The sequence below is a fragment of the Geotrypetes seraphini genome, chromosome 4, assembly GCF_902459505.1.
Source record: "Geotrypetes seraphini chromosome 4, aGeoSer1.1, whole genome shotgun sequence".
Lineage (NCBI taxonomy): Eukaryota > Metazoa > Chordata > Amphibia > Gymnophiona > Dermophiidae > Geotrypetes > Geotrypetes seraphini.
The window spans coordinates 141085916-141103822 of NC_047087.1; the positions used below are offsets into that span (position 1 = coordinate 141085916).

At 46.0% G+C, this 17907-nt stretch overlaps 1 protein-coding gene across 2 annotated transcripts in view; it reads right to left on the reverse strand.

The window, feature by feature from the left end:
- Window positions 1–555: 555 nt before the first annotated feature.
- LOC117359654 (septin-7-like) overlaps window positions 556–17907 on the reverse strand; it is a 202241-nt gene continuing 184889 nt past the window's right edge. For both annotated transcript variants that reach the window (XM_033942850.1, XM_033942849.1), the window contains exons 12-13: window positions 13668–13813; window positions 556–2472 (exon numbers count right to left, since the gene is read on the reverse strand). In XM_033942850.1, coding sequence (XP_033798741.1) covers window positions 2433–2472; window positions 13668–13813 — 186 coding nt within the window. In that variant the 3' untranslated portion in view covers window positions 556–2432. The remainder of the gene's footprint in view (window positions 2473–13667; window positions 13814–17907) is intronic.

Consider the following 17907-nt stretch of genomic DNA (forward strand, 5'->3'; position numbering starts at 1 on the left):
TTCTTTTTCACCCAGCCGCACGCTTTCAAAAAGCTGTGCACGCGCAGCTGCTGAAGTTGATCAATGTTCTCCTCTCCTGCAACTTCCGGTTTCCGGTTGCGTCAGAGGAGAAGATTGAACAACAGAGCATGCGCGCATGTGCTGCTCTTTGAAAGTGTGTGGCTGGCCGAAAAAGAAAGCCGGAAAACTCGGCATCTAAGGTAAGGTGGAGGGAGATGATGGAACACTGCATTCAGACAGGAGGGTGCTGCTGTTCCCGGCTCACATTAGGAAGCGGCGAGAGTAGTTCCGCCCCCCCTCCGGGCCCCTCGGGCGACTTCGTTGTGTGAAACGAAGTTCGTTATAGGGAGCAAGACAAAAAGTTCGTTATGCGCAGCGTTCGCTGTGCGAGGCGTCCGTTATGCGAGGCACCACTGTATAAGGTAAAACATAATTGTACTATAAGTACAAACAAATCTCCCTTTCCTCTTTGTTTATAGCAAGTCTCCATCTGGAACAACCACCAGAACCTTTAAAGTCCAGGACACACAATAAAACAGACAACCCATCCTCAAAGTTGTTTAACGTGACAACTTTATTATATTAGTATACAATCTGGGGGGGGGGGAGTTTTATTCAGATACCATATCAAAATAAAAAAAACAAAACAAAAAAACAAACAGTAGAGAAGAGTATGGCTAGAGCTCATAGAAGGAGAAAAACATTACCTGAAATATATATAAAAAAAAAAAAAATCTATTCTAGCTACACCAATACAGTTATACATCACTTAAAAGAAAAAAGGTATTACATGTTTTAAAATGGGAGATAAACTCTCCTAAACCTCTGAGTTTTGCTATCTCTTAATGTTAATATGTGCAAGTCACATAATCACGCATATCTTATGGTTAAAATTAAGTAACGTGATCAAAAATCATGGTTATTGTGTCAGTCACATGTGCAATCATTTTTTTTTAAGGTTGTATGAATGAGTTTATAAACTAATCTAGCAATAATATATTACTGAACTAGTCAGAAGGATTTAAGAACAGGCTAAGAGCCAAAAGGAGAAGACCTCAGAAGCTGGAGATTTTATTCCTACAGTCCAATCCCTCAGGCTCTCAGGAATTTTGACTTTCGGAAGCCACTATTGCTGCTGCTTCTGACATGCGCATGGTAGCAATTGTATTCTGTATGTGTTATAAGATTGATGCTAGCAGTTTGGTAATAGCTAAATCCATTTAAGCCACCACTACCAACCACTTTTCATATAAAAGCAGGCCTTTCTTCATATAAAATTCTTCACTAAGGCAGTAATACTTAAAAAAAAAAATCTAGGAAATAAATCAACTTACCATTATAATTTCCCCAAACTGCAAAACTGGAGCAAAATAATTTAAATCCAATCTTTTGTTTTCTGCTCATGAAGTTTTAATCCTATTTATGACATCAGTAATTTCCATAACAGGCAGTGATGTCACAAAAAAAGCTTTGTCTGTGAAAGCAGTAGCAAGGGATTATGCATATCAGCACAATGCTTCTTAAAAAGTCCTTACCTTCATTTACTGGACAAAAACAAAACACCTCACACAAAAATGAATATTAGGAAGATGCAGAGATTTCCATTTCTTATATCTCGCCACTTTAGATTCAAAATGGAATTTACTTTTTACACAGAGTCAGGAGACAGGTTAGTTATCTCTGTGAATCTGAGAGCTATTCTTCATGCAAAAAGAGAAAGGTGCAATACTGCTCTCATAGTAACAAAGACATATTTTTTGGCTGTCTCAGGTTCTGCTCTGGTAGGGAAGTGTTGAAGGAACTAGACATGCTGTGAAACTAATCAGTTAATTTAAAACAAGACAGTCATTTGGCAGAGTTGTGGCCCTTTCCCCCTGTGCAAGTGTGGTGGTTCTTTCTTCAGTCCAAATTTAGTTAAGAACACATTGAGGAGGACAATCCATAATCCATCTCAGCATTGACCTGGAATGGAAGAACATTGCAAGTACACAAAGTCTAAAAAAAAAAAAAAATCCCAACAATCCTTCCTATCTGATTGTCCCATGAGACACAATCAAGAGCCACCACAGCAAATGGCAAAGAGGAGGAAGCACTGCCTCTGTTGTACAACATCCCAACACCCACACGTGCACTAGTTGAGAACATTATTCAATACAAATATTTAGCTTGTTGGAATGGGAATAAAAACCTCTGGACTGTATGGTAAGGTTCACTCGGAGATGAAAACTGAAGGCTCATTATGCTGTCTGGTTCTTGCCACTTTCCCTTTATTGTTCTTCTTGGTCTGTGGCAGGTGAAAGGGAAAACAAGACTGGCAGGAAGCTTCATGGTAGGCTAAAGAACCGCAGTTTAAAAAAAAATAGCTGTGAGATATGAAAAAATAATTTTAGCAATAAAAATTGATCCACAGGTCAAATATTGGAGCCTCTCCTTTAGAAGATTTTTCCTTTCTTTTTGTTCTTTTCCATTGTTCTGAAAGAATAAAGAAAGCAGAATTAAAACAGCAGAAAGAGAGAGGAGACACTACATGCCTTTATTTTAAATAAGTCTTACAGGATTTTACCTAACCTTGAGATGCTGGCAATTGAGCAGTTCTCCCTTTCCCAGTAGCCTACTTATTTTTTAAACATCACAGACTACTACCAGTACTACTGAACCAGTAAATTAGTTTATTTTTTGGTCAATACATGTGATTCTCATACAGCAATGTTACTTACCGTAACAGTTGTTATCCAGGGACAGCAGGCAGCTATTCTCACTAGTGGGTGATGTCATCAGACAGCAGCCCCGGTACGGACGTCTCACAAGCACGTGTTGCTTGTAGAAACTTAAAAGTTTCTAGATGCCCGCACCGCGCATGCGCCGGTGCCTTCCCGCCCGGAGGTCCGGGCGTGTCTCCTCAGTTCAGGTAGCTAGCCTGAGAAGCCAACCCAGGGGAGGTGGGTGGGACGTGAGAATAGCTGCCTGCTGTCCCTGGATAACAACTGTTACGGTAAGTAACATTGCTTTATCCCAGGACAAGCAGGCAGGTATTCTCACTAGTGGGTGACCTCCAAGCTAACCTCAGTGGGATGGAGGGGGAGTTGGCGACTTAAGAGAATAAATTTTTCAATACTGTTTGGCCAAACTGTCCATCCCGTCTGGAGAGAGTATCCAGACAATAATGTGAGGTGAATGTGTGAACCGAGGACCAGGTGGCAGCCTTACAAATTTCCTCGATTGGTGTTGATCTGAGGAATGCTACTGAGGCTGCCATTGCTCTGACCTTATGGGCTGTGACCTTACAAGGAAGTGATAATCCAGCCTGGGCATAGCAGAAAGAGATACAAGCCGCCATCCAATTAGAGATGGTGCGCTTTGATACGGGTCTTCCCAACTTATTAGGGTCGAAGGAGACAAAAAGTTGAGGAGTGGTTCTGTGTGGCTTGGTGCGATCCAGGTAGAAAGCCAAAGCACGTTTACAGTCTAGAGTGTGAAGGGCCGATTCTCCGTGGTGAGAATGGGGCTTAGGGAAGAATACTGGAAGTACAATGGATTGGTTGAGATGAAATTCGGAGACCACCTTAGGCAGGAATTTCGGGTGAGTGCGGAGGACCACCTTGTCATGATGGAATACTGTGAATGGTGGATCCGCCATCAATGCCTGGAGTTCGCTGACTCTGCGAGCGGACGTAAGGGCTACAAGGAAAAGCACTTTCCAGGTGAGATACTTAAGAGAGGCCCTGTTGAGAGGTTCAAACGGGGGCTTCATGAGACGGGAAAGGACTACATTGAGGTCCCAAACTACTGGGGGTGGTTTGAGAGGAGGGTTAACATGGAAGAGTCCTTTCATAAATCTGGCGACCACCGGATGGGCCGAGAGGGGTTTCCCTTGTAGGGGCTGGTGGAACGCCGCAATAGCGCTCAGGTGGACTCGTATGGATGTAGACTTGAGCCCAGATTGAGATAGGTGTAGGAGATAGTCCAGCACGGAGGATAAGGAAGCTCGCTGAGGTTCCTTTGATTTAGAAACACACCATGAGGAGAATCTAGTCCATTTCTGGGAGTAGCATTGTCGAGTGGCGGGCTTCCTGGAAGCTTCCAAGACCTCCCTCACTTCTTGTGAGAATTGGTGAGGGGTTACGTTGAGAGGAACCAAGCTGTCAGGTGGAGAGACTGCAGGTTGGGATGAAGCAGTGATCCTTGATGTTGAGTAAGTAGTGAAGGAAACACTGGAAGTGGTACTGGTTCCCTGCTGCTGAGTTGAAGTAGGAGGGAGAACCAAGGTTGTCTGGGCCACCGAGGAGCTATTAGAATCATGGTGGCCTGTTCGAGTTTCAGCTTGACCAGAGTCTTCTGGATCAGCGGGAATGGTGGGAACGCATATAGAAATCGTTTCCCCCAGTTCAGTAGAAAAGCATCTGCCTCGAGGCGATGAGGAGTGTAGATCCTGGAGCAAAACTGAGGCAGTTTGGAGTTGTGGGGAGCCGCAAAGAGGTCTATCTGAGGCGTCCCCCACTGTGTGAAGATTTGGTGAAGGGGGCTGGAATGGAGAGTCCATTCGTGCGGTTGTAGTAGACGACTTAGTTTGTCTGCTAAGACGTTGTTCTCCCCCTGAATGTAGACAGCTCTGAGGAAGGCGTTGTGGCGCACCGCCCAGTCCCAGACTCGTAGAGCTTCCTGGCAAAGGAGGGCCGAGCCCGTGCCTCCTTGCTTGTTGATATAATACATGGCGGCCTGATTGTCTGTGCGAATGAGGATCACCATGTCGTGAAGTAGGTGTTGGAAAGCTTGGAGCGCATTGAAGATGGCTCTGAGCTCCAGTAGATTGATTTGGTGTAGTCTTTCCGCACTGGTCCAGAATCCTTGGGTGCGGAGACCATCCAGGTGGGCCCCCCATGCATAGTTCGACGAATCGGTTGTGAGAACTTTCTGATGGGGGGGAGAGTGCAACAGCAAACCTCTGGATAGATTCGAAGAGGTCATCCACCAAAGTAGAGACTGCCGAAGAGCAGGTGTGACTAAGATGTGTTTGGATAGTGGATCGGACGTCTGATTCCACTGTGATGCCAGGGTCCACTGGGGGATCCTGAGATGGAGTCTGGCAAAGGGTGTCACATGTACTGTGGAGGCCATATGGCCCAGGAGCACCATCAGTTGTCTCGCCGGTAGAGTTTGGCGAGTAGACACCGACTGGCAGAGATGAAGAAGAGACTCCATGCGTTGCAGAGGCAGGAATGCTCGGAGTCGAGTGGTGTCCAGGACCGCTCCGATGAAGGGGAGGGACTGGGTGGGTTGTAGATGAGACTTGGAAAAGTTGATCTCGAAGCCCAAATTCTGGAGGAAGTAGGTTGTAGCCAAGACTGCCGAAGTGACCTCTGGGGCTGACGGGGCCTTGATGAGCCAGTCGTCGAGGTATGGGAACACCTGTAGACCCCTGTCTCGGAGTGCCGCGGCCACTACCACCAGGCACTTTGTGAAGACTCTGGGGGACGAAGAGAGGCCGAATGGTAGCACTTGATACTGTAGGTGCAGATTTCCCACCCGAAATCTGAGGAACTTTCGGGAGGCCGGGTGAATGGGGATGTGAGTGTAGGCCTCCTTGAGATCCAGGGAGCATAACCAGTCGTTCTGCTCGAGGAGGGGGTATAGAGAAGCCAAAGTCAACATGCGAAACTTCTCTTTGACCAGAAACTTGTTGAGGGCCCGAAGGTCTAAGATGGGTCGCAGGTCGCCCGTTTTCTTCGGGACGAGGAAGTACCGGGAGTAAAACCCTCGGTTCAATTGGTCTGACGGGACCGGCTCGACAGCCCGAAGCTGAAGTAAGGTTTGGACTTCCTGAAGAAGAAGGGCGGTCTGTGTCGAGCTTGAAGGATACTCTCTTGGAGGATGGTCCGGGGGGACCCGATGGAATTGAAGAGAGTATCCTTCTCTTATGATGGTAAGGACCCATAGGTCCGTGGTTATGGCCTCCCATCGATGGTAAAAAAGATGGAGGCGGCCCCCTATGGGAGAGGCTGAGTGCAGAACGGTGTCGGTTATGCTCCCAGGAGGGGAGTCAAAAGGGCTGGGGAGCCTTAGGTGCAGCCGGTGGCTGAGGTTTTTGCTGAGACTTCTGGGGAGGTTGTCTCTTCGCAGGTTGTCTCGCAGCAGGCGTTTGTCTGGGCATGTAACGCCGCTGGTAAATCAGGGGTGGCCTGGAAGGTCGAGACTGTTGAGGTTTGGGTTTGGGCCGCAGGATGGATTGAAAAGATTTTTCGTGATCCGACAGCTTCTTGGTAACAGTTTCGATAGACTCATCGAACAGGTCAGCTCCCGCACATGGTACGTTGGCGAGTCTGTCCTGGAGGTTGGGATCCATATCGATTGTACGGAGCCATGCCAGGCGACGCATGGCTACCGCGCTTGCGGCAGCACGTGCCGAGAGTTCGAATGCATCGAAGGAGGATTGCATCAGCTGGAGGCGTAATTGGGAGAGGGAGGCTACCACTTCCTCGAACTCGAATCGAGCTTGGGTGTCTATGAACGGAGTGAACTTGTGGAGCACCGGCAAGAAGAACTCCAGATAGGAAGAGAAAAAGAAATTGTAGTTCAGCACCCGTGACGCCATCATGGAGTTTTGATAGAATTTTCTACCAAATTTGTCCATCGTTCTCCCCTCTCGGCCCGGCGGTACAGAGGCGTAGACCTGAGAGGGATGAGAGCGTTTAAGAGAGGACTCGACCAGTAGGGATTGGTGGGAGAGTTGAGGGCCCTCAAACCCTTTATGGTGCACGATGCGGTATCGAGCATCGAGTTTGCTGGGAATCGCCGGTATGGAGTACGGTGTTTCGAAACACTGCATGAAGGTCTGATCCAGCAATTTATGCAGGGGGAGCCGAAGCGACTCCGTTGGAGGGTTAGGTAAATGCATGGTGTCCAGATACTCTTTGGAGTATCGGGAGCCCGTGTCAAGGGTCACATCCAGATCATCCGCCATTTGTCGGAGGAATGATGAGAAAGACAATTGATCCGCCAGCGTCGGTCTGTGGGACGGGCTGGAGGAGGAAGAGGCCTCCGGGTCCATGGACATCGGGGAGTGGCAAGGAGAATCGGGTACGGATGTCTCCTCGTACTCCGGTCCCTCCGGAGGGGACACCTCTGATGAGGAGTATCCCATACGTTGCAGTTTTTTCTGCGGTGACACCTCCGAATGGCGTGGAGAGTGCCAGGATGAGTGTCTTGATCGATGCCCGTCTCGGTGGCGGGACGGGGATCGGGATCGTCTGTGCATCGCATGGTCTCCCGAGGCCCCCAAGTGGTGGATAGGGCTGGAAGCGGTGGATCGCAACTGGGGTTGCGATGCGGATTCTTGCGATGCTACCCAAGTCTGGTAAGGAGTACGGAAGAACTCTTCCTGACTATGCCCAGGGCTTTGAGTATCGATCGGAGGTCTGGTCCCATGTTGGCGCGGAGGCGTAATGGGCTCTAATGGCGGCATATCGGTAAGCGAGGCTTGCCGCATGGGCATCGCCGCCCTCCCCCGTTCGTTCTCGTCGATTTTCGAGGTCGAACGGCGTGGAGGAGGGGGAGGGGGCGGACCGCCCCTTTGGACCGGTACCGGGAGGTCACCCTGTATGGCAGCGATGAGCCCGGGTCCGATGGTCTGCATGAGCTCAACGAATTGAGCTTCCAGCATGGACCGTAGCGAAGCCGATAAGGAGGGATCCGCACCGAAAGGGGGTCCTCCTGCACGGTCATCGCGCTCCTTCGAGGTCGAGTGCTTCTGCTTAGTAGCTTTCGGCACTTTGATGACCACTGGTGGCACTGTGGAAGGAAGAGGTACCTGAACCGAGGAGACCGGGGCAGGCACCGACGTCGAGCTCGTGGATGGTGTCGGGATGAACGATGCCGGTTTCACCACACTCGATGCAGGAGGGGTCGATACCGGTTTCGCCCGAACCGGGGAGGTATCAGATGAAGTGGAGGCTGAGGGATCCTTAGCTGCGTCCATCTTGAACATCGATTCCCACAATAGGCAATGCCGTTTGAATGAGCGTGCCGTAAGGGTAGAGCAAGGCCTGCACGATTTCGGAATGTGGTCAGGGCCCAAACACTGCAAACAGCGCCGGTGAGGGTCCGTGAGTGAAATCGCGCGTTGGCACTTGCTGCACTTTTTAAACCCGGTGATTGGCCGGGACATAGGCCGGAAAATCTCCGCCGCGAGGTCGAAGCCAGTGGGCCTGAGCCACGTGGCCGGCCCGTTCGACCCGCCGGAGGAAATAATCTTCTTTTTTTTTTTTTTTTTTAACTGAAAAAGAAAAGTACTGTTAACTGTGATTAAAAGAAAGCGAAAACGCGGACAAGGAAGGCAAATTTAACTGAATTCAGCTAGCGCATGATGAAGTTGAACTTCTCAGCTCCGCGGAAAGAAAAGAACTGAGGAGACACGCCCGGACCTCCGGGCGGGAAGGCACCGGCGCATGCGCGGTGCGGGCATCTAGAAACTTTTACGTTTCTACAAGCAACACGTGCTTGTGAGACGTCCGTACCGGGGCTGCTGTCTGATGACATCACCCACTAGTGAGAATACCTGCCTGCTTGTCCTGGGATAATTCAGTGATTCAAAATCTAGAGAAAAAAATACTTGCTCTATAGAAATTGCTGGATTAGAACTTGGCCATTCTAGATTGTGAATCTTATATTTTCTGTCAGCAAGCAGGTTTGAGTCAGGTACATAAGTGAGGTGAAGTCATTCAGTGGCACTTAGATAGAACTACTCTCCCCAAGCTCAGAACTTTAGTGTAAAGTTCTGAGTATGTGCAATAGAGAATGACACGGTGGCGGTTAACCACGGCTAGCCGCGGGTAACCCGCTGGAACGGGGAATGAAAAATAACAGTCGCTGCGGGGACAGGGACAAGGCCATTCACCGCCTATGGAGCGGTGAATGGTCTTGTCTCCGCAGTGAGGCATTTAGGATCGCGCGATCCCCGCAGCCACCGCCCGCCCGTCCGTAGCGTTTAGCCAGCTCCCTCCCTCTACCTCACTTTAAATTCTGAGTTTGCCGGCTTCCATTTTCCTGAGCCGCACGCGTTCAAAAGGCCGTGCACGTGCGGCTGCGCGAGTCCATCAAGCTTCTCCTCTGACGCAACCGGAAACAGGAAGTTGCAGGAGAGGAGAAGCTTGATGGACTCGCGCAGCCGCGCGTGCGGCTCGGGGAAAAAGGAAGCCGGCAAACTCAGAATGTAAGGTGAGGTGGAGGGAGGCAGCTGGCTAAACTCTGCGATCGGTTAGGTGGGGGCTGCTAGACCATAAGATTACGTTTGTTCCCGGCTCATTCTAGGAAGGAGAGAGTGAAAGGAAAAAATATTCTGGGCCAAGGGTATGAAGAGGGAAAGAAAGAAACCCACAGTAGGAAAGAAAGGGGAAGACAGGCAGGTGAGCCAGATGCTGGAAGCAGGGGGGGGGAGAAAGAGGGAAAGAAGCTAGATGGGGTTGAAAAGAAGAGACACGCTGTTATGGAAGAGGAAGATAGGAGAAATCTGGACAGAGGAAGGTAACAGAAAGAGGGGAAATTATGTGCATGGGGCATAGGGACAGAGACATAAAGAGGACATGCCATGGAGATGGTATATGGACACAGGGGGGGGCAATGGCAGATACATAGGGGAGATATTAGAAATGGGGAAAATAGGAACACAGAAGCGAGATAGTTTGTGGGAATGGGACAGGGACAGAGCTCGCAGGCTCCAGCGGCTTGCACAAATTACATTGTAACATGCTACGAAAATAAGAGGGAGGGAGGTAGATAGATAGGCCACGCGAGAGGAGCTGAACGGTGGTAGAAAGGAACAGATGGTAAAGGAGGGAGGGAAGGGTGGTGGTGGAAAGGAATAGAACAGACATTGAAAGAGGATAGAGGAACAGACCCTGAAGGGAAATGTGGAAGACAGAGTGGGAAGAAGACAGATGCCAGACTATGGGGGAGCGGAGGGAAGAAGATGGGTGCTAGACCAATTGGGGGAGGGTGAAGGGAGAGGCACAGTAACAGCAAATGGAAGACGCAGAGAGAAGACACACAGTGGATGGAAGGAATTGAATGAGAAGATGTGGAAAGCAGAAACTAGACAACAAAGGTAGAAAAAAAAATTATATTTATTTATTTATTTTTTGCTTTAGGATAAAGTAGTATATTAGTTGTGTTGATAAAAATTTATAAACAAAGCCCTGCCAGCTGAACATCTCTTTCTCTAGTTCAGCAGCAGGAACTTTGATTTATAAGAAAGGAATAAGCTAAATATTACAGTAATAAGGCTTATATGGATGCTGCGGGGACGGTGACGGGGCGGTGAATGGGATGGCAGTGACGGTGACGGGGCGGTGAAAGGGATGGCGGTGACGGGGCGGTGAAGGGAATGGCGGTGACGGAGCGGTGCAGAGGATGGTGGGACGGGGACGTGACGGGGACAGATTTTTTCCCCGTGTCATTCTCTAATGTGCAACCCTTCCCACATACAGCAGCTTCCTCAACACCTCAGTTTTGTTTTTTTCTGTTCAACTGACTGCATACGAAACAAAGCTGTTCCATACATATGGTTTTCTGACGTTCACTGATTTTGTTACATTTCTCTTTCATACTGTGTTGCCCAAGCAGGATTTTTGGTTGTGTTCAAAGTGTGGTAGAAAAATTCAAAATTCCAAAGGCACACCAAATGCCTTCTGTGCCTCAGTGCTGAACACAACCACTGTACTGTAAACAATGTGCTAGAATGCCCCCAAGAGCATGAAGATATCATTTCAATTGACACAGAGCATTTAGATGCTGAGAAGTTGCTCGTAGGAAAGTTTCACAAACAGGCTTCTCTTGAGCAGGTCCCATCCATTGAATGAAAAGGCAAAGGAGAAACTGAAATGAGAAAGAACTACAAAGGAAGTACAAATAGCTTCTATATGAACAGTGAAGGACATAAGTTTACACAAGGAGGACAATGATGCCCTTGGAAAGATTAGGCTCTTACCTTGGTAATATTATTTCTAGTATTCAGACACTTTATTCCTGAACCTTTGGGTAGTCAACCCCTTCTTGCGAGAATTCTTGTAGAGAGCCTCATTAGCATTCTTTTGCTCTACCACCCATCCTTCTGGGCTGTCCTCCAATTCCTCAGTTCGTACCAAAGCAGGTGGTCAGTTCTGGAGAGAAAATAGAATAGAGAGGGGTATGGGAACTCTCCCCGAGACATGTCTATTCTGCTCATATTATTAACATACAACAGGTAAAACAAAACTTAACTATTTGCAATACTTAGCAAGGTGAAAACAAACAAGTCGTAAATCTGAGCACAACCTACACTAAGAGTATGGGAGATTCTACTGATGCCACCAAAATTATATACAGGATGAGAAAGAACATATATTCATTTTGAAAAATACCCTTCTCAAATGTCATTTCAATTTTCTTAGTCCAAGTTATCCAAAGGTGTAAATTCACTATGAATAGCTCCTGAACTTAAATCCTTTTTAGTTACTACCAAAGGGGCTGAGCCTCAGATCCCTGTGTGTTGTATGTGTTTTACAATCACACTAGGAAGGGAATTAACCTCACTGGCTCATGCTCCCCTCCTGCCCTGTTGTTAATCAAAAATACTTTTAGTTCTTAAACTTATAGTTCTTAAAACAGGGAATTAACTTTTGTTGAAAATAGGCAGTAAAAGTCGTTGTTACTCAATCTTTCCTGCTTTCTCTGCTAGTCCCTTCGCCAATGTTAAGCTAGCTGTCCGTTTCGCCCTCAGGTTGCATCAGGGCTGTGGACCAGTATAATGTTGCGGTTCTATGATTCACAAGCTCTCTGCCGTGAGTCCATAGTGATGAGAGTCCAGAGCTGAGAAGAAGGAATTTTAGCCATGCTCTCTAGAAGCATGTTAAAAAGACTGAGCTGGTTTTTGAGGGGCAGAAGACTGGGTCTTCTGAGGTCTCTGTTGTTTTTGCCTCTTCTGTGATCGAGGTTTTGTAGAAGAGGATGCTGAATACTTTTCTCTTGTATAAATAAGAAGCAGGTTTTGCAGCAAGCTTAGATTGTTGACTCTTAGTCTTAGATCTATTTAAAGAATTCCAATTTTGCTCATGCTAAGAAAGCTTTTGAGTATCTATCTACCTCTCTGCAGTTTCCAAAAGAGTTCTTCACCAAGATGTTGGCTAAGCAATCTTAAAAATTAATATCCATACTGGAAACTTGCAGCCAAGCAAGACATCTCATAGCCACAGACGTGGCAGATGCTCTTGATTTAAGTTCAAATGCCATTCTGGTCATACATTTTCTGCTGATATGGTGTTGATTCTTCTGAGACAAAGTGATGTAGGAGCCAAAAGTTGGACAACAACATCACTTTTGTCTCAGAAGAATCAACACCATATCAGCGACTTGAAGTCTTTGCATTTGTGGAGTAGTCAATTTTCTTTTGTTCTAAGACTCTCAAGACTCCTGAAGCAGGTCATCTCGGCCAAAACATGTACATGTCGAGTCATTGACTTTTTGGATGAATAAAGGTTTTTATGGAATGAGTTGAGTCCACCAGTCTCTATAGGACATTTCCACTCCTTTTATTGCGACTGGTTGCGACTGCAAAATAAGTGCCAACTCCCTTTGGAAGAACTCATGCAGTTGCTCCTGTAAAGATTGCACCAGTACCATTGTCGGTACAGAGGGTGCCACCAGAGCTGTAGTGCATTGAGATTTTGATGATGAAGAGGCATGCCTCTGAGGAGATGCTAAGTGCAATGAAAGACTTCAACTTCTTGCACAGCGCTTGGCATGCATCAACTTACTCAATACTTGAGAAGATGCCAATGTATGAGCCAATGGAGAAGTATGTGCTTACTTCTCAGCATTTTTAGGAGAAATTGATGGTACCAACGGAGCCGACACCGAGCTCGATGTTGGTACCAACGTCAATGTCAATGATTTTAACGATGTTTCTTTAGACTTCGATAGTGTAGGTGAAGATATCGTAAGAGATCCAAAAAGCTTTTCCTGCTGAAGAAGCCAAGCCTTCAAAGGAAGTTTTTTTAAGAGTAGCACAGCAGGGACAAGTATCAGCCCGATGTTCAGGACCAAGACACTGAAGGCATGAATTGTGCAGATCAGTGTTAGATATAGTCCTGTCATGCAGAAAACACTTTTTTAAACCCGCAGGAAGACTTGGACATCGATGGTAAAAAGGAAAACAATGAAGTATATGAAGACAAAAAAAGTTGGGAAGGCAAAAAATATGAAGTAAAATCACGTGTATGGAGACACTTCAAAACAACTGTTTAGCTCCGCGGAAAACTAAAAACTGATGGTTCCACAAGCTGACGTGGGGCAGCATGGCACTCACGCATGTGTGGTATGGGCAATCTCGAGACTTTTCAAGAGTAAAAGTGATACTACACTTTTAGACCGTCCATACTAGGCTCTGTAGTTCATGTCACCCATCTGTGAAAATAAGCTGCCTGCTTGACCTGGGATAAACTAGTCTCCCTTATGTTCACTTCAAACTAAACTTGCAATTCATGTAAAATTATAAAATGCATAGCAATGTGAAATTTTACTTTATTTGTATCAGAAATTTGCTGATCTAGTTGGGGTGGCAGTGGGTGATTTACTGGATGAGTGTCCCTAAATAAGAATGTTGATTGAGAGATCTAATAAACTCCATGAACAACACTCACTTGGATGCATCTAGTTTCTGTTGTTCCAAGAGACGCTGCTGGGCCTCCCAGGATATCTTTTCGTCCTCATATTGTCTCCTTTTCTCCTCCAGCTCTTTGTATTGTGCTTCTAGGTTCTTTTTCATTTGTTCATGTCGACGTTCCAGCTAAGGGAAAGAAAACCAGCATTAAGTAACACATAGAAATAAAGTCCTTTAAGAGAGATACCAATCTCAAGCTTCATTATCCTGTCAGTCAGGGCTACCTGGGATTAGGTGTGCCATGGAGGCAATATGCTCAGCTCTGGGAAGGAAGAGAAAGGGGTTATCATCACTATCAGAACAGCACTTTGAGATATTCTTGAAGATTTCCTTCCCATTTCAGTAAATGATTGTGTCTATCTGAGTGGGGAAAAACAGATTTAAGAAAAGGAAAAAAATATCTTATTATTTTTGGGCAATAAATCCCATGGCACTATCTGTTGAAGTGTGGGTGCACCATGGAAAAACTTTGGTTAAAATCAGGAAAACAGGAGGATAGGGATAATTGGAGACTGAAATTGAAAAAATGCAAAACTCTAATTATGGAAAAATGAAATAAATATTATGCCCAAAAAATTGGAGTTACAAATACTAATAGTAGAGAATTGTTTAAATTAGTTAACAAATTATTTGATATAGAATCTAAAAAGCGTTCGACTTCGGATTGTATGCCATCTGCAGATATTCTTGCTGAATTTTTTAAAAACAAAATTATTCATCTAAGATCTAATTATTGTTCACTGACTAAAGATGATGCAAGTGTAATGATGCAACTTGTTGAGGGTTCGAGGGCAGATATGAATTGGACACAGTTTAATTCTCCAGATTGGTTATTTTTTTTGTAAGTTATTTACGAAGTATGTAAAATCTAATTGTATACTTGACAATTGTCCTCTAAATTTACTGAGAAATGCTCCTTTTATTATTAAAGCTGAACTATTTAGATGGATTATACTCTCACTTAGAGAGGGTTTATTTCGCCGTTACTCCTATCATAAAAAACATAAAAGAGACCATTACCTGTAAAATCAATTATAGGTCCATAGCCAGTATTCCGCTGTTCACAAAATTGATGGAAGGACTGGTAAATGCGGATTTGGTAAAATATCTAGATAAATTTGATATCCTTCATGATCAATCAGGATTTCACTCGGGTTATAGTACGGAAACAGCTCTGGCATCGCTAATCTTTCTAAATCTTTCAGACACTCATTACCCTTAGATCTCCAATTAATATGTAAGTTACCATTTAGACTATTGTACTGCATCTAGTCTCTTTATTCGGTACTGTATTTAAACTTATTGTATGATTTTGAATTTGGACTCACTCTACTGTATTATATGTGGATTTATTGTATTGTATTAGTATTATACTATACTTGTTATTCGCTGAATGTCCAGCCTTCTTACAATGTAAACCGCCTAGAAGTCGCCTGACTATGGCGGTATAGAAAAATAAAGTTATTATTATTATTATTATTAATGGACTATCTTTATAGGCAGTTCAGTTTAGGTTCAAGCATTTTGATTCTTCAGTTAGATCTAAGTAGTGCCTTTGATCTGGTAGATCATGAGATTTTATTGTTCTGCTTAGATGCTATTGGAATCACTGGGAATGTTTGGAAGTGGTTTAAAGGCTTTTTGCAAAAAGCAGTTACGTACGTAACAAGTGTTATCCAGGGACAGCAGGCAGATATTCTCACGTATGGGTGACATCACAGACGGAGCTCCGGTACAGACCACTTTAAAAGTGTATCGCCACTTTAAGAGTTTAGAAAGTTTGCGATAGCCAGAACCGCGCATGCGCGAGTGCCTTCCCACCCAATGCATGGCATGCAGTCTCTCAGTTAAGATAAGCCAGCTAAGAAGCCAACCCGGGGAGGTGGGTGAGTTGTGAGAATATCTGCCTGCTGTCCCTGGATAACACCTGTTACGGTAAGTAACTGTGCTTTATCCCAGGACAAGCAGGAAGCATATTCTCACGTATGGGTGACCTCCAAGCTAACAGAGATGGGATGGTGGGAATGTTGGCCTAAGAAAATAAATTTTGAAATACAGATCAAGGGAGTAGCCGCAAGACTGAAAGGGCGTGCTCAGGACTGTGAATGCTGTCCTAATATGGCAAACTTCAAAAACTCTGATACGATACGATCACCGAGATGCAAAATCTATATATACTGCGAATCAACAAGGAATCAAAGAGGAAAAAGAAAAAAGAACCGGCGTGGCTCACTGTAGAGCAGGGGTGCCCACACTTTTTGGGCTTGCGAGCTACTTTTAAAATGACCAAGTCAAAATGATCTACCAACAATAAAATAAAAAAAAAACACAACGCACACTGTACGCATAGAAAATGTTAATTAGCATTCCTATTCCAGGGTTTTTCAAAGAGGTCAAAGCAGATGACTCTATGCACTATCACCTCAGTAACAACCATACAAAAATAGACAAATATACCCCCCTCCCTTTTTACTAAACCACGATAGCAGTTTTTAGAGCGCAGGGAGCTACGCTGAATGCCCAGCGCTGCTCTCGACGCTCATAGGCTCCCTGCGCTAAAAAACTCTATTGCGGTTTAGTAAAAGGGGACCTTAGTGTAAAATATAGACAGCAGATATAAATTCAGACACATTTTGATCACTAAATTTAAAATAAAATCATTTTTCCTACCTTGTCTGGTGATTTCATGAGTCTCTGGTTGCACTTTCTTCTTCTGACTGTGCATCCAATCTTTCTTCCCTTCTTTTAGCCTGTATGCTTCCTCTCCTCCAGACCTCATTCCCTCCCCCAACTTTTCCTTCCTCTTCCCTGCCCTTTCTTTCTCTCTGCCTCCCTTTCTTTTTTTTCTGTTTCTCTTCTTTCCTTCTGTCTCCCTGCCTGCCCTTTTTCTGTCTTTCTCCCTGCCCTCCCCCAAGCCACTGCTATCGGGGACCAGGACCCAAACCGCCACCAATAACAGGCCCGAAAGCCGACGCCGTCCCAAGCTGTCCCTACTTCGGCCGACCAGCATTCCTCTCCCCGACGTCAATTCTGCCGTCTGGGAGAGGAAGGCTGATTGGCCCAAGATCGCGATCGACCTATTGGGGGAAATGCTGCCGGGTCCTGCCTTCGCGGAAATAGAAAGTAGGCAGGACCCGGCAGCAAGAAGAACAAATGCTTCACTAACCTGTCTCCCGCCTTAGCCCGTAGCGAACGCTTGCTTCAGGGCTCTCAACATGTGCGCGCCGGCTTCCCTTCTCTTCCCCCCCCCCCGGACATAACTTCCAGTTTCGGAGGGAAGAGAAGGGAAGCCGGCACGCACACGTTAGAGCCACGGAGCATAAGTTGGCTACGGGCTAAAATCTCCAAGCCGGATTTTTTTGGTTTTTTTAATGTTCAGCAGCGGCGGCGGCGGCAGCAGATGACAGCTGGGCGGACCGCCCAGCTAAAAGGCCCTAGAGAGAACACTGGAGAGGAAGGCTGATCGGCCCAGTAGATCAGGACGGCAACACAAGTCTATCACGGAGCCCGGGATGGGCTCCGCGATCGACTCGCGTTGCCTTCCTGAGCTATTGGTCGATCGCGATCGACGTGTTGGGCACCCCTGCTGTAGAGGTTAAGGATGCGATCAGAGACATTAAAAAAAAAACCCGTTTAAGGAATGGAAAAGATTAAAAACGGCCAAAAACTGGAATAAGCACAAACAACATCAAAGCAGGTGCCATAAGGCAGTAAAAGGGGCCAAAAGAGACTACGAGGAAAAAATAGCCAAGGAGGCGAAAAACTTCAAGGCATTCTTTTGATATATTAAAGGGAAACGACCCGCGAAGGAAGCAGTGGGATTGTTGGATGACCAAGGAATAAAGGGAGTGCTAAAGGAGGACAAAACAATCGCCGACAGATTGAATACGTTTTTTGCGTCTGTATTTACTGAAGAGGATATACACAGTATATTTACAGACTCACCGGTCTGTAGTTTCCCGGGTCTCCCCTTGAATCTTTTTTGTAGATCGGCTTAACATTCCAGTCCTCCGGAATCTTTCCCGATTTGATCTACAGATTGGCTATTAGTTGAAGCAGTTCAGCTATGGTTCCTTACAATTCCTTGATGACCCTCGGATGGATGCCATCCGATCCTGGGGATTTATCACTCTTAAGCCTATCAATCTGCCTGCATACCTCTTCTAGACTGACCGTTAACCCTGTCAATTTCCCATTTTCACTTCCAGCATATAGCCTGA